A 22,451-nucleotide genomic window follows, 5' to 3' on the forward strand; every position below is an offset into this window, starting at 1 on the left:
CAGGAGCTGTTCAACTACAGGCTGAGCAAGTGCAGAATGGTGGTAGAATGTGCATTTGGACGTTTAAAGGCGCGCTGGCGCAGTTTACTGACTCGGTTAGACCTCAGCGAAACCAATATTCCCACTGTTATTACTGCTTGCTGTGTGCTCCACAATATCTGTGAGAGTAAGGGGGAGACGTTTATGGTGGGGTGGGAGGTTGAGGCAAATCGCCTGGCTGCTGGTTATGTGCAGCCAGACACCAGGGCGGTTAGAAGAGCACAGGAGGGTGTGGTACGCATCAGAGAGGCTTTGAAAACCAGTTTCATGACTGGCCAGGCTACGGTGTGAAAGTTCTGTTTGTTTCTCCTTGATGAAACCCCCCGCCCCTTGGTTCACTCTACTTCCTTGTAAGCTAACCACCCTCTCCTCCTCCCTTTGATCACCTCTTGCAGAGGCAATAAAGTCATTGTTGCTTCACATTCATGCATTCTTTATTCATTCATCACACAAATAGGGGGATGACTACCAAGGTAGCCCAGGAGGGGTGGTGGAGGAGGGAAGGAAAATGCCACACAGCACTTTAAAAGTTTACAACTTTAAAATTTATTGAATGACAGCCTTCTTTTTTTGGGGCAATCCTCTGTGGTGGAGTGGCTGGTTGGCCGGTGGCCACCCCACCGCGTTCTTGGGCGTCTGGGTGTGGAGGCTATGGAACTTGGGGAGGAGGGCGGTTGGTTACACAGGGGCTGTAGTGGCAGTCTGTGCTCCAGCTGCCTTTGCTGCAGCTCAACCATACACTGGAGCATACTGGTTTGGTCCTCCAGCAGCCTCAGCATTGAATCCTGCCTCCTCTCATCACGCTGTCGCCACATTCGAGCTTCAGCCCTCTCTTCAGCCCGCCACTTACTCTCTTCAGCCCGCCACTTACTCTCTTCAGCCCGCCACCTCTCCTCCTGGTCATTTTGTGCTTTCCTGCAGTCTGACATTATTTGCCTCCACGCATTCGTCTGTGCTCTGTCAGTGTGGGAGGACAGCATGAGCTCGGAGAACATTTCATCTCGAGTGCGTTTTTTTTTCTTTCTAATCTTCACTAGCCTCTGGGAAGGAGAAGATCCTGTGATCATTGAAACACATGCAGCTGGTGGAGAAAAGAAAAGGGACAGCGGTATTTAAAAAGACACATTTTATAAAACAGTGGCTACAGTCTTTCAGGGTAAACCTTGCTGTTAACATTACATACATAGCACATGTGCTTTCGTTACAAGGTCGCATTTTGCCTCCCCCCACCGCGTGGCTACCCCCTCAACCCTCCCCCCTCCCTGTGGCTAACAGCGGGGAACATTTCTGTTCAGCCGCAGGCAAACAGCCCAGCAGGAATGGGCTCCTCTGAGTGTCCCCTGAAGAAAAGCACCCTATTTCAACCAGGTGACCATGGATTATATCTCACTCTCCTGAGGATAACACATGAACGGATGTTGCTTGAACGCCAGCAAACATACACTGCAATGCTTTGTTGTACAATGATTCCCGAGTACGTGTTACTGGCCTGGAGTGGTATAGTGTCCTACCATGAAGGACGCAATAAGTCTGCCCTCCCCAGAAACCTTTTGCAAAGGCTTTGGGAGTATATCCAGGAGAGCCGCGAATGCCAGGGCAGAGTAATCCTTTCACATGCTTGCTTTTAAACCATGTATAGTATTTTAAAAGGTACACTCACCGGAGGTCCCTTCTCCGCCTGCTGGGTCCAGGAGGCAGCCTTGGGTGGGTTCAGGGGGTACTGGCTCCAGGTCCAGGGTGAGAAACAGTTCCTGGCTGTCGGGAAAACCGGTTTCTCCGCTTGCTTGCTGTGAGCTATCTACAACCTCCTCCTCCTCATCATCTTCTTCGTCCCCAAAACCTGCTTCCGTATTGCCTCCATCTCCATTGAAGGAGTCAAACAACACGGCTGGGGTAGTGGTGGCTGAACCCCCTAAAATGGCATGCAGCTCATCATAGAAGCGGCATGTTTGGGGCTCTGACCCGGAGCGGCCGTTCGCCTCTCTGGTTTTCTGGTAGGCTTGCCTCAGCTCCTTCAGTTTCACGCGGCACTGCTTCGGGTCCCTGTTATGGCCTCTGTCCTTCATGCCCTGGGAGATCTTGACAAAGGTTTTGGCATTTCGAAAACTGGAACGGAGTTCTGATAGCACGGATTCCTCTCCCCATACAGCGATCAGATCCCGTACCTCCCGTTCGGTCCATGCTGGAGCTCTTTTGCGATTCTGAGACTCCATCATGGTCACCTCTGCTGATGAGCTCTGCATGGTCACCTGCAGCTTGCCACGCTGGCCAAACAGGAAATGAGATTCAGAAGTTCGCGGTTCTTTTCCTGTCTACCTGGCCAGTGCATCTGAGTTGAGAGTGCTGTCCAGAGCGGTCAAAATGGAGCACTCTGGGATAGCTCCCGGAGGCCAATACCGTCGAATTGTGTCCACAGTACCCCAAATTCGACCCGGCAAGGCCGATTTAAGCGCTAATCCGCTTGTCAGGGGTGGAGTAAGGAAATCGATTTTAAGAGCCCTTTAAGTCGAAATAAAGGGCTTCATCGTGTGGACGGGTGCAGGTTTACATCGATTTAATGCTGCTAAATTCGACCTAAAGTCCTAGTGTAGACCAGGGCTTAGCTTTGTGGGGGGACAAAGGCTCGTAGATCTGCAGAGAGGTAGATGTAGTAACCCCGCTCTATTACTTCCCAGACCGCTACCACTTGCTCTGCAGCAACAGTGCATTGGGAGAGCATGCACCCTGGCTCAGTTTTCTCAAATCTACCCTGCACAGTGGAACCAGACCACACATCCACAAATACAGGTTTGAGTGAACAGACCTCTAGTTGTGATGTGTAATGAATCACAAGGATCAAGGATGCTGCCTTTCGAATCTATCGTCAGATAACAAATGGCTCACAGTTGTCTGATTAAGTTTCTATATGATCAGAGATGAATGTTGCTGCTCACATTAATGGAAAATCACTTTGCAGGAATATACTAATTAGTATAAACAGACTCAGCACTTCAAATAACACGTTGAGCCAAAAAAACAAAAGGGAAAAGTAGATGACAATTAGCCTATTGTTCATGCAAATGGAAGAAATAACTTCAGAATCAGACAATAGGTCAAGAGGGTGTATTGTGTAGGCGTTCATTGGAGAACAGACTAAACAGGAAGTGATGTATTTTATACTTATAGCCCTGCTGGGAGAGAAAGATATTAAATCCAGGCAGAGCACTAAAAGGGAACAAACAATATATTGTGTGGGAGACAACAGTAATAACTTTGAGCAGGGGGAGATACAGGACTATATGGTTCAAAATACGTCAGTGGTTTAAGAGACTGTAATTATGTTTTACTGGGTATGGCTTTGGTTTATGCACATTTTTTGATAAAGCCCAGAGGTCTCCAAATCTAAAGCACATTGTTTATTTGTTTCTGTGCCTTAATCACGTAAAGCTCTGGTTTCAATTAGAAAAATAATTATACCAGTTAAAAGTGAACAAATGGAAATGTGAAGGAAAGGGAAATGTTCATATTTAGGAACAAATTTCACCAAAGAATACAGAGTCCAGTTCAAGTCTCTGTCCTGTATTCACAGTCATCCTTGGGACTGGCCCAAATTGACGTAGAACTTGCCTGTCCACTGGAACCATGGAAAAGCCAGGCACTAGAGAGAGAGACTCATGAGTCCAGGAGACAGAACTTTCTCAGGGCCGGGCCCTGGACTACGGAATGATGCTGAAACCCACCAATTTCTAAACTAAATACAAAACCTAATTTTTTTGACTTACCACAGCTTTCCTTCAAGAATTGATTCTCTTTCCCCCACTCATGTCTGTGCACCCCTCTCCCCATACACACAATGCATCCATTCACATAGATACCTGTCACACACACACCTTTATTCAGAGAAACTATAAATTAGTCTATAAGCTATTTCCCCTACAGGCTAGAAGGGGAGAGACAGAGAGAGAGATAGAGAGAGACTGATATATTTGCATTTTTAAATACTTAGTAGGCACTCAGATACCATACAGTAGTGGTAACCCAGGAATAGATAGAAGATATTACGCTAACCTTTTTAAAGAAAAGTATTCAACTCGTTTTCATAGAATCATAGCATATCAGGTTTGGAAGGGATCTCAGGAGGTCATCTAGTCCAACCCCCTGCTCAAAGCAGGACCAATCCCCAATTTTTGCCCCTGATCCCTAAATGGCCCCCTCAAGGATTGAACTCACAACCCTGGGTTTAGCAGGCCAAGGCTCAAACCACTGAGCTATCCCTCCCCCCATAAGAACATTACTGGAAATGTGTGGAAAATTTGGCCTTAAATAATCATATTTAAGCAAATTATTTTTATCATCCTAGGACTTTCCCATTTATATCACTGAGTGCTACTCTGATTTGCCCCCGCACGTTACATAGATGCAAACATGTCTATACTTTGTATGGTAGCTTTTAGAGAAGCAAATAAAATCCATTTCTTAACAAATCTATTAAAAATCACTATATGTTTACAGAAAAGATTTTTGTAACAAAGGTTTAATTTAAAAAGTGAATAACTGTATTTCAGAAGATCTGAGTCACCCATAGTAAGAATTAGGGGGGTTGTTCTATACAAAATGCTTTATTTAACCTTCATGCCTCCATTCAGATAATTATACAAATGCATACATTTAAAGGTTTAAACTCTATTTCAGTTCACAGCTCAATTCATAGGAAAGTTGAATACAGAAAAGCAATGCACCAACAGAATATGTCTGAGACACCATTAAAAACAATAACACTTCTTCATTTAAATCTTTGAGAATAGACTGGAATAGTCATCCTCTGACAGAATTTCATGAGGGGACTCCCTTTACATTATCATAGGGCAAAAATCACCATTTTACAGTAAGAGGAAAAAAGCTCTGAGTATATTTACAGTACATACACTATACATAAATACAAGAACAACACTTACATAATATTAATAAACTTATAACATAGGTGTTGCCTAAACACTACATAGTATATAAATGCAGAGGAAACTATTGGGAAATTAGATCTTTAGATGATTTTTTTTTTAAAGAAATATTTTTCAGTTAAAACCCTTTGAAAAGAAAGCAAAAGAAAGATTTAAGGAATTAATACATCTGCTTGCTAGCACTGGTAGTTTTAATTCTTTTCAGTACAGGACTTTCTATTGACACACTTATCTCTGTCGGGTTATGGACTAGTGACCCTTTCACATCATATTCTAGGAAAGAGAATCAGATACTGTATGTACTATTCCACTGCTGTGAAGCTTCAGTCCCGAATCTGTAGTTTTGTAAATTAGGGATGTTTTTGTATTTTTACACAAGAGGATCATACAAACAATTACTGGCACTTACAAAAATAATGACCTAACTGAAGGGAAAAATATGGGGCCAAATTCAACCCTGGCCTCAATGTTACACCTAATATCATGGTGGAATTTGCTCCATCCATGTTTGGCTTGGCCAAGAATGATATTTTTTATTATTCTTTTGTTTCTTCACAAACACAGCTGACGGAACACTTCAAGTTAATATTATTTTTTACCTCACATGTAGATAGTGTCTCAACTCTTCAGTCACTTTGAGAGATTTTGTGTGTGTGTGTGTGGAGGGTGGGGAGTGGTGGTGGGGTGTGTTGAAGACCTGATGTCTGAAGTTTAATCAATTTAGCCATTTATAACTGTGTATGTACTCTTGTGGATGCAAATGGAAGATATAATTTTTCAGGAACAGACAACAGGTAAAGAGAATGTGTTGTGTAGGTGTTCGTTGGAGAGTTTACACTAAACAAGAAGTGAATTTATACTTACAGAACTATTGGGAGAGAAAGAAGTTGTCTTTAGAAGTATATATATATGGCAATTAGAAATGGGCTTGAATCAGAACCAAAGATACAACCTAGTCTGAATTTTGGACAAGTTCAGACACAATCGAAAGACTGTGTCTCAGACCTGTTTCTTTGATAAGGCCAACCTCAAATCTGACAGGCATGGATTTAGAGAATGTTGGTACCTAAATCTGATTCCAAACTGTATGGCTCAGGTCTTTGTCTCAATACAGTCCATAAAAATCACATCACATACCAGTGTGACGCAATGCTGAACACTACATATGTTTGTAAATGTATTTTAAAGGTAAAAATACAAAGATATATCTCATGAAACAAATCAATGTGTCCAACAATACACAAAGATCAAGCATTTTTACAGTCACTAGTATTTCAGCTTGCTAAAATTTTTTGACAGACTAAACTCTGGAAAACATTGAAGATCATGAATTCACACAACAGTGCCCCAGAGAATCCCTACCAGTAGGAGCTCTATCTTGTATTCTTATAGTAGCCAGAATTCCCACTGAATTTTTGCCTGTGCTGAGGAGCAAGAGTGTGTCCATAATATTCTACAATGACACTACAAGGCTAATATAGTTTATTTTATAGTCCAACGTCAATGAAAACAACAACTACTACAGAGATATGCTGGCAATCAGTTCAACTAAAAGCACGTATGTGTGTGTGTGTATTTCAGAATGAAGCAAGAAGAACTGCACATTTTTGCATAATGAAAACTATACTGCCTTTCTTATGAATGGCCAACTGACACATACTGCTGCAGCAAACCAATACCCCTAAAGGAGTTTTCTCTGGGGGCCAGTTTCCAGCAGTGTTCCATCAGGAAACACACACACACACACACACACACACACACACACACACAAAACAGGAGCCATTCAGCCTTCTGTTGACATATTCTGTGATGCTCTACTACCATCCCCAGTGTGCCCTGAGTTCTTTTATGTGCTTAATGTCTGGACATTAAATTCAGGATGACACAGAGTAAATATGTGCATGTCCTGATGTGATTATATCCACTAACGGCTGATATGATTTAAAAAACATGTGTTACTAAACTAGTGGTACTGAAACATGTTTAACTGACACGCATGAATGTCTGCAGTAGTTTTTGCACACATAGACCCATATTTTCAAAAGCAGTATCTACATTTGCACCTGCTGTTTTTCTCTGAACAACTATTTTTGCGTACACAGAATCCTGCCTCAGTTTGTGCAAATCAAGCAGATGATATACCATTCAAACAGCACACACAAATGTGGATTTTTGCATACACAAAATGTAGTATGGACAAAACTGCAGTTACAAATTGAGAAGCTATTTTTAAAATATGCTCTGCATTGTATTCTTTAAGCATAGAACGCAATGTTCTTCAGTTTAAATTCTGATCTTCAGGAGGTTCGTTTTAAGAAGCAGAAAAAGCCTGAGAAATGACACCACTGAGATATTTTAAAAGTCCATTAGTACATCAATTAATCAACTTTCTGTCAGAAACGTATAAGATTATATGTAAAAAGAGAGACAGCGTGAAAAAGCCCTGGTTGTCATGGCTGGCCATTTTCTATAATAAAATCAATTCGTTTATTAATGTAATTGTCAAGGACAGTTGATTAGTAAGATCATTTAACATAAAAAACTCTCTCTAGAGCATTTAAAAAATATCTGCAAATGTTATTTAAATATGCTCCAGGCTCCCATCCGCTTATCACAAAATGTAAAAAAGGGAGTGACCCATTCTTTGCCGACTGTTAAACTATTTCAGCTAGTTCCCTGGTGATTCTAAATTTTTCATAAAAGGGTTATTACACAAGAGGTCAAAAAAGGAGAGAGAAGTAATGCGTGAAATCTAAGTTTCAAGAGTTGAAAGCTGACGGAGAGGATTTTCAAAGGAATTTCCATTGAAAAACAATGCATTGCATTATTCTTCTAGAAACAGTTGCTAGGGTTAGACTGGTTTTATTGCTGTTTTCTGGATTATTTCACTTGGCAATACCGTGGATGCCCAGATGATTCTCAAGCAAATTGGACATAAATGGATCCCCAAAACAGTGCTGGGCAATGACCTCCACCTATAATTTAGACTAGGTGTGCGTGTCTGATTCACCTGTAAATTAGAATCCATTTCCTTCCTGCAGACTTGTGAAAAGACCAGACCAGAGAAAGAAGATAAAAGCTCTAGCACATCACCTCAATAAATGAAAAAACAAACGGCACTTTGTGTTTGTTTCTGTGTTGCATCATTGTAGTCCAAGTGTAATTTTATTTTTGTTTTATTGATAACAGGCTCCTAGTTATTGCTGTGTAAAAGTATAAGAACATCCCATCAGTTCTAATATTCATGAACAGGCACTTTCAGTTTCTGTTTCATGTCTGTAAATGGACTTTGGGTGGTCCTTGTTACAAGCATATGTACACTAGAAATGTCATAATCTTCCTATAGCGCTTCATCTTGACATGCAACTGTACCTAAAAGACTACATTCCCTGGAATCAGCAAAGAGTTGACCATCTGTTTAAATGTGCAATATTTCATTCAAAATGCATTTTTCTAGGGGAAGATAAACACAACAAATAAATTAAATGAGAGTCTGTTGCTACTGTATCTTTCGTCCACTTTAGTGACTAGAAAAAAAGCACCAATGCAGTTGCTCTTGTTTTTTGTTTGTTTTTCACCTTGTTCAGACTATGGCATTTTGAGTTTGGACTTTTTCAGCTTCCAAGGACTCAAAATGGCTTAATTGTCTCTAACACTGTTGGCAATAAACCAAGACAAATGGCCACTCCATTTTTGCACAGACTGAACATGCTCTGACAAAGTGTAACAATTTAGTTCCTATACTTTAACTGTGTGTAAGTTTTACAAGGCATATCTGTGCAGGTTTTAATTTTATTTTTTGTGATGAAAACTAAAAGTTTTTTTTAAACATACTTCATTTAAACTATTTACAACCTGTGTAAAATTGTAAGTTTGAAAATACTTTTCGACTATCACATATATTACAGAATATTTAAACTGTTACAAGTACAGTAAAATACCTTGATTCTATTATTTTTAAAGATGCAGTATCCTTATAGTTAGGTTTCATACTAAAAACTGAATTGCTACTGAAATTGATTAGGATTTTACATATTTAAAAGTACCAATGGGCATGACTTGCTAAGCATACATTGCACAGTTACTGTTACTCTGTAATGAAACTGTGAAAATATAGCAGTTTTGAAATTTCTTTATGTACATCTTCAGTTATAAAACACAGGCAAAGGCATAATACAGTAATACAAGCTGGTTTCTTAATAAGGTGAAGGTATTTTCTTTTACAGTACGAAACATTTCCAATTCTTCATCTGGTTTTGAAATCATGGTTAAATCTGTGTTTCTGATTACATATGTGATGAGGTATGTGAACCTGTGAGTGTTTGTATGCAGGTGTGGATGTGTGCGTGTATTGGGGCAGAGAGGACATGTTGAATGGGCTCTATTTTTCTATGCTGTAGAAGATGCACTTTACCTCACTGACCTCTTTAAAAAAAAGATTTTAAAGGTGGTAAACTCATTTCCATATTGAGGCAGCCACCCTCTATAAAGCAGAAAGAGAATTTTTCCATTAAAGAATATTTATTATCAGAAGATACATTTATCAATGACAACCTGGGGTACTTTTTCTATGCAGTTAATGGAAAATGAGATGTGTGGTTGTTATTATTCCATTATTATTTCTGGGTTGTTGCCCAGCTATTTGTCCATTCTCTGCATAGTGAATTTACCCCAAATACCGATATTACTGATGGCATTTTTAACACTGTTAATTTCATTATACATTATTTCAGCAAACAATTTCACACGCACCTTAGTTTAAACCTATTTTACTTTTAATGGTGCTAAGTATAAGAAAGTGGAGAATAAGGAATACTGCATCTTCATGTCCTTTATAAACTGCCATTGCAATGAGCTGATTTCAAAGTGCTGGATCGTACAGGTGTTTAAAAAAAGTAATGAAAATGTAAAGTTTAAAAAATCCTGTATCAAAGAGAACACTTGTTCAATATGTTTTCAGATACTATTGATGACTGGGCTTTAAGGTCCAGACCAAAAGCAGCCTTTTAAAATCACTTGGAGCGTAGCACTTTGTAGCATAGGTGCACATGCAAGCTGTAACGCATACAGTGTACTTCCTGTCTACTATTTATTCACACTGAGGAGGATAAAAATTTGCTCTTATTGCAAGAATGGGATGGTTCACATTTGTGTTTTACAACTGCATGTGTACAGATCTAGTGTGTTGTGCAAAGATGACACCAGATATTCCTGCATGCTGTTTATATTGTAAGCCATTCAAGTTGCACATTTGCAACAGAACTTGGCATTTTAGAGGAAATTATAATAGGCAATATCAGACTTTACATGAATGCAAAAGATTGGAGGTAGCTCTGAACCAAAACCCTTGGTTTGAGAACACTGCTGGAGTCAGAGGAAGTTCAGATCTGGATCTGAACATTGTGGGTTGCCGACATTCTCTCTTCAAAGATAACTTCTCTTAAATCATTTCAGACCAAGAACAGAAGCATTAAAAATGGTCTCACTAAACATACTGGGCCAAATTCTGTGCGCTCAAATACACATGTGAAGCTCCCCATTAATTTCAGTGGGCACCTACAAACCCCAAAAGCAGACATAGCTGATTGGAGAGGTTGTCTGCATAGAATAGCAATATGAAAGCTCTTTCACACACATATGTTTTATTTTAATCTTCCTAACTGGAGAATGCGTCAAGAGGGATTGTCTGAAAACTCCAGTATTTGATACTTCTGTCTCTGGACCTGTTTCTGATGTCCCTTATGCTAGCTTTACGCTGGTGTAACTCCACTGAATTTAATGGCTTTACCCATTTCACATTGCTCTAATCCAGAGTACAACCAGGCCCTTTCTGTTATCTGCTGCAGTGTTTTTAATATGTAAATGAATAGGTAACCAGATGAGAGAAATGATGACATCCCTTACTGCTGTTCCTGAAAACTACCCAGACTGGCTTATCAATCTCCTTCTGGACAATAAACTTTGTTTTCTAAAGATAAACTAGCTCCAAAAAAAAAAAAAAAAGAAAGAAAAAAGAGAAAAAAAAAGAAGAGACACCACATTATTTGCTGAAGGGAATTTTTTTGTGCACCAGTAAAGACCAGCCAAAAATAAATTCTGGTTCCTTATGTTTAATTACTGCTACTTGAGTAATTGCTGATTGTGCATTAAAGGAAATCTCATACATTGACTTGTGCTTGAACCCTGTTCCGAAGTTTTTAGAAGGAGTGGTACATTTAAGAGGACTCTGAAGTTAATACAGGTGGGTCCAAAATGTAACCTACAGACAATGCTAATGATATCTCACATACACTGAAAAAATCAATCCTTTATATGAGGGATGCAACACTGGTAGTAAAAGCTCAGCTGTATAGTCAGGAGACCCCATGACAACCCACCCACCTATTGTGTGCTCTAGGTTTGTTTCAGTCACAGCCTGTTACACTGTCCCTTTCACTCTCAATGCTGGGGTCTCCAGTGCTGGTTACGAGAAGGCTAGATATTGAAATTTTATTTTTTATTTGGATGACCTACCTGATCATGAGAGTAGGACAGGAAACGAGACATGGAAGAGGCAAGCTCATGAAGTGACAATAAAGACTTTTTTTTGGTGCTGCTCTTTTAGTTGGGGAGCTGGAGTTAAACACTCTTGAAGCCCTTATTTGGGAGAGCTGATCAATTGTTCAGTATAAGGAAAACATTTACAAATATATTTAGGGATGATCAAAGTTTGGGCCTGTCAATCTTTATACAGTTATTCTTCAATTATTTGCACTTGTTTTAGTGTTTACAGTTATGCCTTCCTCAGCTATTGGTTGAACTTTTCTTAAAGATTGTTTTGATTTAAGAAGCTCTGTAACATAATAATTGTTATTTCAGGAATCAGAAGTTAATTCAGACTGGTCAAACATCATGGCATCAAGTGGCATCATGAATTTGTGCCGTTCCTGGAACCAAGTGTTCATAATTAAATGTACTGCAGAAGATGTTATGTGTCTTTTGTCTTTTATGTGTTATGTATCTTTACTTTTTGTCTCTAAACTATAAACATCTCAACAAACACAACATCTCACCAAGCCTCTTTGTCACTTTGACCTGAACAACAGATCCTCACGAAGAAGAAAAAAAACCTGTTCTGTCTTAAAGAACAATTGCTTGCTAAGAGTTCCTCCTCTCTTTACCATATAATTTAATTAATACAGACTGGTTCACAATTATAGGGCTGCATGGGAATGATAAACAATTTGCTTTCATGTAAACTAAGGAGGTTTGGGTGGAACCTGCTGCGGCAACCTCTGGATCCCATGTGAAGGGCTATTTATAGCATACTGGAGGGTTGACTAATGTCTCCTTATCCTGTACTTCCAAGTGAGGAAACTAGCACCCTGTTGATCATCTCTTTCAGAGAACATCTCTTCTACTTTATTAACCCATTAACAGTGGGGGTTTCCCAACACCCTCACCTATCTCACCTTTCCAGCCACAAAATAACTATTACATTTGATGGGAATGAAAATATTTAACTGTGGTACCTAGCAGGCCAACAAACATCAGAAAGAATAGTTTAAGCTGTCAACATAACACAAAAAATCCAATGTGCTATTTCTTTACGACCACCTTAGTTGGTACAAAGATTGGGTTTTGGAAGTCCTCAATATGTTTTTGTCTGGAAAGCCATTTCATTCATTATTGCTTTCATCTGTTCGAGATTTGGCTGTTTCTTTTCTGCTTTTCCTCACTAGCAGTGGTACATTCAATTCCATTTTATGGACGGCCACGCCACTAATCTTGGTGCAAGTGGATATAAGATTTGTTTCACTGTTTCCTTGTAATCAAATACATGGATGTAGAAGGGGAGGATGCCTGGGTGACAAAAAACTGCACTTTGAGAACAGAGCAGTAGCTTGTAGATGGGGTCTTTCTATACAAACTGTTCTAAACAAATCCACAGCAGAGCACAGATGCTTATACTGTACTTCAGCTGAAATGCTGCTACCTCATTTCGTTTTACAGACTTCAACAACAAAAAAATCTAAGAAAAAGAAAAGGTTACATGTCCTTTAGGTCATAATGACAAACTGTGGTGAAATAGTAAAACACCACCATCATTATTGCAAAAGTTTGCTTAAGTGCCCCTACACTTCAGAAAGTGGAACCTCTCCAGCAAAATCTTCTCGCTGACGTTCATGCAGCGTGTTTGTAGCACAGATGAGGGATATTTTATATACTGATTAGACGGTACTCAAAAAAAAAGGGGAGACAATGGAATACTAAAGGTCTAGAGGTCTTGTTCTTGTCATTGGTTTCTGTTATCTGATCATCAAAATAGCAATAACTGTCAAGAATAAAATGTCCAACAGCTGAGAACATGTACAGGCCAAAAATGTTGTTAAAGGACACAGTATGGAAAATAATGCCCATTTTTGTAGCATTTAGGTTGCTATCTCCCAGGTGAACATGATGACATTTTGGGGGGTTGCCATGCTGGGGGGCTTTAACTTCAGATGGAAAGGAGAAGAGTGGCACTTCTTTTCCTGCTTTTTTGTATGGACATCATGGAATGTCCTTTGTGTCAACACTGTAGAAGAGGATTCAGCCCTGCTGAATGCACGTAGTTAAGAGACCCAGCTCTTATATTCTGCTTGACAAGTAGCGTTTCTCACACCAGCATGTGCCTACGGCGGTGCAGCGCCAAGTGATCTGAACGGGAAAAGCTGCGGTCACAGTCTGCACACTTGAATGGCTTCACTCCTGTGTGCTTGCGATAGTGCCTTGTCAGTTCATCTGAGCGAGCAAACTTCCAGGTGCACCCTTCCCAGGTACATTTGTATGGTTTTTCTCCTAGGATAGACAAGAGAGAGAAAAAAAACACGTAGTGACTTTCTATTCAGTTGATCCCAGCCACTTCAAGCCCATGCGTCCCACTCCCATGGCCTCTGGGCGGTTTAAGGAAAATTTTCAAAATTTGTACTTTCTGAATCTGTACCAAAAGATAAAATATTTTGGTCCAGATTTCTTCAGTCCTAGAGGAGTCACATGACTAAGAGAATCAACTGGATTAAGGCAACAGCAATCTGAGGACAGAGCTTTGTGCAAGCACTGCCATTATAATAGTGCAATCCTTTTAGCCTGCACTTCCTCAGTCCATGCCTGCTCTCAAAATAGCAGACTCTCCTCAGTTTTCATTCAAAGGCAGAATGCTACAGGGAAGTCTCTCGTTAGAAAGGCTCCATCATTTTTACAAACCACACAACAGAACATTTACTAGCACATTATAAAGTCTATAAAAATAAAATATATTTCTCAAAATAAACAGAAAAAGAGCAACCAGCGGGGCTCTTTCCTTGTTCTTGTTCAGTTAGGGTGAATTCAATGAGATCAGAGTGAGACCAATTCTGAATGCTCTGGAAAATGTTGTACTTAAAAAAGTAAAGTTGCACTGCATAATACAGGTTCTATATAAGTCAATACAATACCAGCAGAATAATTCAAAACAACCCTATTTTATTCATTTACAAATTAATAATTTTGTTATGCAAACCCATTTCTATTCCTCTTATAGGCCACAAAGTTAGGTAATTTCATCACCACCCCAGCACTCTGTGGTGACATGTTAACTGCTCTTGGGTATCTCCCATATTCAGCAGTCTAGTGTGCATCAAAAACTGATAAAGAAATCCATCTTGGGTGGTTTTGTGCACATAAATGTGTGCTTTAAGGAACTCCACTGGCAAATTGAATTAGAATTTTGAAACTCATCAGGTATACTGTGGTTGCAGTTGCTAAATCAGCCAGCCACAAGCAGTGTTATGAGGAAAAAAGCATCTCTACCTCAATGATTTCTTTATTAGAAACCATCTGCCACTCTTGTTCTGGTTCATATTTAGGCTCCCTGGAATCCTGAGCAAAATGAGTAGCAAAATACTACTTCAATTACATAAAACAGTGAGAGAACGCTTACCTTGGCCCCCTACACCACCTCCCTGCAGGTGTCTCTCCAAAAGTCAACAAACACTTGTTGAGCACATTATAATTTCAAAGGAAAAATCTCACTGATTTCCCAGTTTAGAAAATTGTTGCCATGTTTTAGAGGGATAAGACCTGAAACCTCTAGATGAAATGGCAGCATGTGACTTTATAAAGAATTCATATGCTGCACACATATATAGGTATAGCAGTAGCAACATTTGAGCTAATTAGAGTTTACCTATTGCAAACCATCTAGGATATACTATACCTATATGCCAGCTAACACACGACAATTTCACTGCTTCTTACGTCTGATGGTGAAGTAAAACAATTACTGCAAAGACAATCCAGTATTCTGCGTTTTGACTTGGTTACAATACATAGCTGGAAGCAACAATGAGGATACGAACTCTGTCAATCTAATTCTGTGATCCTCCATTGCATGCAAAATGCTGAATATTTACTGTCTTCTGGATGTCCATGGCATCTGACTCTGGAAATTCTGCACCAAAATGAGGTGTATGAGCATGAGCTAAATGGCAGATGGCTGGCTACTTGTTCTTGCCAATGACAAAGTGCTACAAAACGTACTCAGATTTGCCACGGAATTCTCTTAAACCCCCTTACCACAAACAGTTGGTGTGGAATGCTGTACAAATGTACAATATTCCATCTGACTTGGCAGATCTATACCAATGATCTCCTCATGTCATATGAATGATTTCTAACTACAGCATGTGTCACTCCATCACTGTGCCCCCATCCTCAACACATTGTACATCTCTTTTCATTCAGACTAACTGAAACAGACCTTTTTGGTTCCCGTGGTAGTAGAGGCTTCCAAGGCAAAGTGGGGATACAGTAGTCTAAGTGCAGTACATTAAGCCAGAGTGTGGGTGATTTTCTGAATCATATTCAGATTACCTGAAGCTCCTGAGAGCTCTGTAAGACTCAGGGCCTTCCCCCCATCACAGCCTCCCTCCCACAAAAGGGCCCCAATGTCTCTTGACTTGGACGAAGGAGGAAGGCCAGGGGAAGTGGCTTCTGCCCTCAACTAGGAAGGAGACATACCAGAGATAAGTAGTGAACCACTCCCACTGGGGCATTCCCTAAGGTGACAACCCTGCAGGTAAGAAGTATGTGGAAGATGTGGAAGGAGGTGGGTCTGTGGCACTGAGCTGGAGTACTCCGGCTGCAGCAGCCAGTCTTCCTTCCTGTTAAATTCGGCCTGCTCAGCCCTGGAAAAACAGGTACTGGGAATGAGCCTGGAATCACCCCGTTCCTCTTTGACTAACTGTGGGTAGGAATGGGAAAAAAAAGAGAGGATAGGAAAAGGAGGAAGAAACCTGAGCCACAGAGGGTATGTTGCTGCAACCCTGTGAATCAATGGAGTTTAAAAAAAACAATGAAGCTACAAAATTTTTCCCTTACTGGGCTGGGATGACCTGGCCCCTAATGTCCTGTTCCACCTTCGGGCTTCCTGGTTTTTGTATTGAAATCTGATAGGTAAGAAAATATGAGCAAAAGTAAGGCACCTCGATGAGAGTACACTTTTAGTCCTAGAGAAGTGGCTGGTGGAGTTCTGCAGCATGACTACTATCGTGCAATGCATGGTTTAAATGGATTAGGTAGGACTGAAAAAGGACCATTGTGGGAGGAGAAGCCTCTAGTCAGTAATGTCGATTTTCTTGTCCAAAATAACTCTACTGTTGTTTGGAAAGGTTAATTACGTTTAATAAGTTGCGGGTATGACTCAAAACCAAAATGGAATTAGTCATTTCTACTTTCTATTAATAACACAAATATTTTTAATATCTGTCCAAAACATCCCTTGCCCTAGTCCAGATGCTACCCTCCCAAGTACCTTAATTATTGTTATTAAATGATTTATCTCCCCACCCATCTTACCTCTCAGAGCAAAGCACTTCAGAACATACTTAACGTTAAGCACATGCTTAAGTCCCACTGACTTCATGTTAAGCATGTACTGAATAAGGACCACAATGCTCAATCAATTAGCCAAAATCTAGCTTTTACCTTTTCACAACCTATCTCCTATCCTCAGCTATTTCCCAGCCCCCGGAATTCCTAAACAATCACTTTCCTCCATCTAACCTGACCACTTCCATAAGATCAATCACCTAAGGAAAGTGCTCCCCCACTCTCCCCATTCACAGACACTCAGATACCCTAAAATAGTTATTTCATGAAATTCTGTAAACAGGGGAGAGCCCCTGGCATCAAAAGGGATCTCTTTGTCATATGGACTCTCCCCTGCAATACTGATGTGATTTTCTACTGAAGCGTTTCCCAGGAACAGGGATTGCTGTCAAATGTTTCAATTCCCCTGTAGATGATTATGGAATAACCTGCCTTTGGGGAAATTTCTTTCTACCCTCAGGCAGTTAGTGGTTGGCTTATGTCCTGTAAAAAGAGGTTTTATGTATTTTAATTGTGACTGTTCTAATAATCCCTATGAATTTATATATATTAGGGCTGACAATTGATCACCTGTGATTAACTGAAAACAAAATTAACGTGTTAATTACCTCTGGGTGGGGAGGGAGGCATCGGCGGCAAGGGGGCTGAAGCTCCAGCCTGGAGCTCCAAAGGTGGTGGTGTTGATGGAGGGGACATTGAAGTCCCAGCCCAGAGCTCCGTGGGCAGCCCGAAGCCCCAGCATGCAGCTCCAGAGGCAGCAGGGAGGCTGAAGCCCAAAGCCCAGAGCTCCATGGGCAGCAGGGGGCCTGAAGTCCTAGCTCTGGAGATGGTAGGAGGAGTGAAACCCCAGCCCGGAGCGCCATGAGGAGCTGAAGACCCAGCCCAGAGTGCCATGAGGAGCTGAAGACCCAGCCCAGAGCTCTGTGGGAAGGAGGGGGACTGAAGCCCCAACAGCTTTGTAGGTGGTAGGAGGGCTGAAACCCCAGCCTGGAGCGCTGCGGGCAGAGTGGGGGCTGAAGACTGGAGGCTGGTGCCCTGCGGGAGGCTGAAACCCCGAACAAGTCTGAAGCCCAGCACCAAGCTTATATTTGAAAATACAGAAAACATCAAAAATATTTAAGTAAATGGCATTCTATTATTATTTAACAATGAGATTAAAACTGCGATTAATCAAAATTAATTTTTAAATCACTTGACAGCCCTAATATATCAACTTCCTGTGCTTTTTGAATCAATGATAAACTGCGTCAATGAGTTCTACAGAGTAATTCCATTGTGGGGGGGAAAAGTCCCAATTTTCAATTTAAACATGTTGCCTTTCAGTGTCATTGGATTTCCTTTGTTCTTATATGATAAGAAAGGATAAGCCAGGATTCCTGGATGGAATTCTCTATCCTATTCATCGTTTTATACACTGGTCTCATGTCCTGTCTTATTTGCCTCTCTACACTAAACAGCCCCAATTTTTTCAATCTCTTGCCGCATGGAAATCTTCCCATGCTTCTCATCCTTTTCACCATTCTTCTGCGGACCCTTCTTACAACAGTAGTCATAATTTTGAAAGACTGATGATAGTGTACATTTTAAAAATTAGACTGAATGCACTAGAAAATATGCTGTAGGGAATAATATGAACTGGCAGTAAGATGGGCTGCATCACCTAGGTCTTTTCCACCTCTAACTTTTATGATTTGTGAAATAGCCAAATGATAAAATTCTGTTTTTGATAAGAAAAAAATAAATAATCAAAACACCTGAAAATTGAGTCTGATTTGAAAGAGAAGAGTTTTAAAACAGGGGACTAAATGCTGCCCTCCTATACCCACGTAACCTAACTGGCTTGAGTAGAGTTGCACAGATTTAATTGAGGCCTAAATTTACTGCAGAGAACATAATCTGTTGTGTAGAATGATGCAACTGAAGTAGGTCTACTACCAATTTATCTCAGAAGTGGTGGCAGAATCTCCACATGCCCAGTCCCACTAAACTAAAGCAATCTCTTGGAATATTTATGCAGTTCTTACTCAGACAGTACTTTAACAGCTATCAGCAGGAGTATTCCCTTGGTAAGAACCTAAGGATCTAGCCCCTAGAAAGTTAAAAAAAACCCCAGACAAACATGTACCTAAGTCCTACAAACATGCATATCTGTAACATTGCTGATCTATATATGCATGTTCTATATGATGTATTCACTTTGCTGTCATCATTTCTACAAATTGTTCATCATTTACTTGACCATCATCATCTATGTCGGCTTCCCTAATTATCTCATCATCTGCTAGCTTCTCTCCAAAATTTGTCATCACATGATGAAGTTTTGCAGCGGTAATATAACCATTGACATCCTTATCAAACACACAGAATGCTTCTCTAATGTCTTCTTCACACGCTGTATCTTTCATTTTTCTTGCCTTCGTTGTCAGAAATTCTGGAACATCAATTGTTGCATTGCCATCAGGGCATCTAATTCAAGGATCATATCCTGTAATTCAGCTTCTGTTAGGTTTTGACCAAATGACCACATCACTGCCACCAATTCCTTTGCTGTTATAGCACCATTGCCATTTTTGTCAAATAGTGAAAAGGCTTCTTTGAATTCTCAATCTGCTCTTCTGTCAGTTGATCAGCAAGCCCACAGGCCTCAGATGAGACAGCATCAAACATACGACTGCAGGAAGATTCCTCTTGGGAATGGTGGGAAGGGGCCAAATGCAGGATTGTTTCCCCTGGCTTACTCATGTGAATAAAGTTACACGTGTGTAAGTGTTTGCAGGATCGGGGCCATATTGAAAATCCATGGCAAAGGCTTACAATTACTTCTCACTGTTTAGGAAGTTATTGCTGCAGTGTAATTGTAACAAAATGCCCAGTGTGGAGTACCTGTGTCATCCAGCAGCAGTGCCTATATCACCATCAAATTAATTCCGAAAGGGAGAGTACAGTCCCACCACACCCACACTGATACAGCGGTTGGGCTGGGATTCACAAATTGACAGTGACAACAGATGACTAAGTTTGGGAGTGACCCCAACAAATGTAAAGTGTTTGAACAGTTCAAGAATCTCTTTACAACAAAATGGCCATTATAGAATTTGCTGCCTTAGGCACTCCCAGAGGACGACAACAGATTGTAGAAGCAGTATAAAGGCAAAAAAATGACATCGTTTAAGTTTTATTCAAATTAATTTTAAACAGCAGCGTCAAAAAGTTTTGAATTTTTAATGAAAAGCAACAGCACTTAAAGCATTTTCCCTCTTCAAAGTGCTTTATAAACCTATTTTTAAAAATGATTATTGCTTTACAATAATCAGGCTTCATCACAGACCTGGGAGGTCAGTATTATTAAGTGAGTGAGTATTATCTTTATTTTGCAGATAAGGAAACTGAGGCAGAGAGTGACTTTCTCAAGGCCCCAGAAAGAGTGAATGGTAGAATTAAACTTACAGATCTCAGATCCTGATTCCCTGTGCTCAGACCTTCACTCACTTACTCACTTTGATAAGGATTGGTAAGATCTAGGGTACCAATCTAGGGTAAGTGTCTGGTATCCTGCGACTGGAAGCAACCTGACCATTGTTTCAGAGTAGCAGCCATGTTAGTCTGTATCCGCAAAAAGAAAAGGAGGACTTGTGGCACCTTAGAGATTAACCAATTTATTTGAGCATAAGCTGTCGTGAGCTGTCGGGAGCATAAGCTGTCGTGAGAAAAAACAACAAACACCTTTTGTAGTGATAATCAAGGTGGGCCACATTGGTAGATGATATATGCCATCATGTGCCAGCAATGCCAGCAATGCCCCTCAGCCATGTACATTGGCCAAACCGGACAGTCTCTACATAAAAGAATAAATGGACACAAATCAGACGTCAAGAATTATAACATTCAAAAACCAGTCAGAGAACACTTCAATCTCTCTGGTCACTTGATTACAGACCTAAAAGTGGCAATTCTTCAACAAAAAAACTTCAAAAACAGACTCCAATGAGAGACTGTTGAACTGGAATTAATTTGCAAACTGGACACCATTAAATTAGGCTTGAATAAAGACTGGGAGTGGATGGGTCATTACACAAAGTCAAACTATTTCCCCATGTTTATTTCCGCCACCTACTATTCCTCACACGTTCTTATCAACTGCTGGAAACGGCCTATTTTAATTATCATTACAAAAGGTTTTTTTTTTTCTCTCTCCTGCTGGTAATAGCTCACCTTACCTGATCACTCTTGTTACAGTGTGTATGGTAACACTCATTGTTTCATGTTCTCTGTGTATATAAAATCTCCCCCCTGTATTTTCCACTGCATGCATCCGATGAAGTGAGCTGTAGCTCATGAAAGCTTATGCTCAAATAAATTTGTTAGTTTCTAAGGTGCCACAAGTACGACTTTTCTTTTTCCTGACCACTGTGTGATTTCAGAGTAAATAACCATTTATCACGAAGTCCGGTTTGTCCTGGTGGTAAGATAGACTGGAGAGTCTAAGGGGACTGTCTGTGACTTCATGGTAGGATTGTTATAGTGATTCGGGAGTTCACATTTTTTACTGGCTTGGTGAAATCTAATTACAGAACACACCACTAGTTTGGGGTATCTGTCCTGTTTTTGACAGTCTGCCCTGAGGTAGGCACTCATGGTTGTGAGCCACTCCAGACAGCATGACAACAGCATCTCTCTTGGACAAGGGGCGTGTGTTTTATATCAGCTGAGCAAGTTTGGGAAACTAAATTATAAGACTGAGATGGAGCATAATCTACCATAATTGATTGGGGCATACGACTTAGTATTCAGGGTTCTATTCCTTGTTCTGACACTAACTCAGTGTGTGACCTTGGGAAAGGGAATCAGTTTCTCCATGTGCAAATTGGGATAAAACAGTTTCCCCAATTAAAAGTAAGTATAAAATCTACATCCAATAGAACAGAGGGAATTTCATGATGCTTTTGACAATTCTTAATGCTATTATTTATATTCTCAGTCACTGATAATTCAATTCAAAGTCAATTACTTTTATGTTTCCTTATCTTTACATGTTCCCTCTACATATAGCTCTTGCTCTCACCTGTATTACTCTGCCCCGGTCTATAGCATGGCTCTTACTTGTTATTATATCCACTGTGTCCCCTCCACTTCACAATCATTCATATTTATTGCCTCCTGTCTTTGTGCATGGTTTCACACTATCCTCTATGCATACGATGACCAGCTTGTTCTCATTTGCCAACTCACCACCCTTCTCTCCTTCAAACTGTCCTAAAAAATCTCTTCTTCTGCCTTGCCCACAAGAAGCCATTAATAATGTGGGGAAATAAACGCACAAAGTTATACCCAACTTACTGTGTCTGTATCAGAAGAATGGAGAGGAGAATAAAACCAAAACCCTGCACCATCACTGCTTTACTTTGACTCTTCAGGTTTTTGACTCACTATGTTGATAGGACCTATATAATACTCTAAGACAGACAGATAGACTTAACTCTTTGGGACAGAGATTCTTTATCTTTTACCTATTGCACAGTGCCAATCACATTGCTGATGCTTAACACATAGTTAACACTAATGTGAGTGATAATAATTATTAAATCA

At 40.3% G+C, this 22,451-nt stretch overlaps 2 protein-coding genes and 1 pseudogene across 6 annotated transcripts in view; all 3 read right to left on the bottom strand.

Annotated features, from left to right (window-relative positions):
- Window positions 1-578: 578 nt before the first annotated feature.
- On the bottom strand, window positions 579-2,283 carry LOC141995223 (uncharacterized). Its single transcript, XM_074966654.1, has 2 exons — window positions 1,700-2,283; window positions 579-1,120 (listed from the first exon to the last, which is right to left on the bottom strand). Exons 1-2 carry the CDS (start codon window positions 2,280-2,282, stop codon window positions 579-581), a joined length of 1,125 nt encoding a protein of 374 aa, XP_074822755.1. The 5' UTR covers window position 2,283.
- Window positions 2,284-4,573: 2,290 nt separating this feature from the next.
- Window positions 4,574-22,451, bottom strand: part of KLF12 (KLF transcription factor 12) — a 351,939-nt gene continuing 334,061 nt past the window's right edge. For all 5 annotated transcript variants that reach the window (XM_074962008.1, XM_074962013.1, XM_074962001.1 and 2 more), the window contains one exon: window positions 4,574-13,796. In XM_074962008.1, coding sequence (XP_074818109.1) covers window positions 13,615-13,796 — 182 coding nt within the window. In that variant the 3' untranslated portion in view covers window positions 4,574-13,614. The remainder of the gene's footprint in view (window positions 13,797-22,451) is intronic.
- On the bottom strand, window positions 19,058-19,392 carry LOC141992695 (calmodulin-like; annotated as a pseudogene).

Source organism: Natator depressus, chromosome 1, assembly GCF_965152275.1.
Source record: "Natator depressus isolate rNatDep1 chromosome 1, rNatDep2.hap1, whole genome shotgun sequence".
In the NCBI taxonomy this organism is placed as follows: domain Eukaryota; kingdom Metazoa; phylum Chordata; order Testudines; family Cheloniidae; genus Natator; species Natator depressus.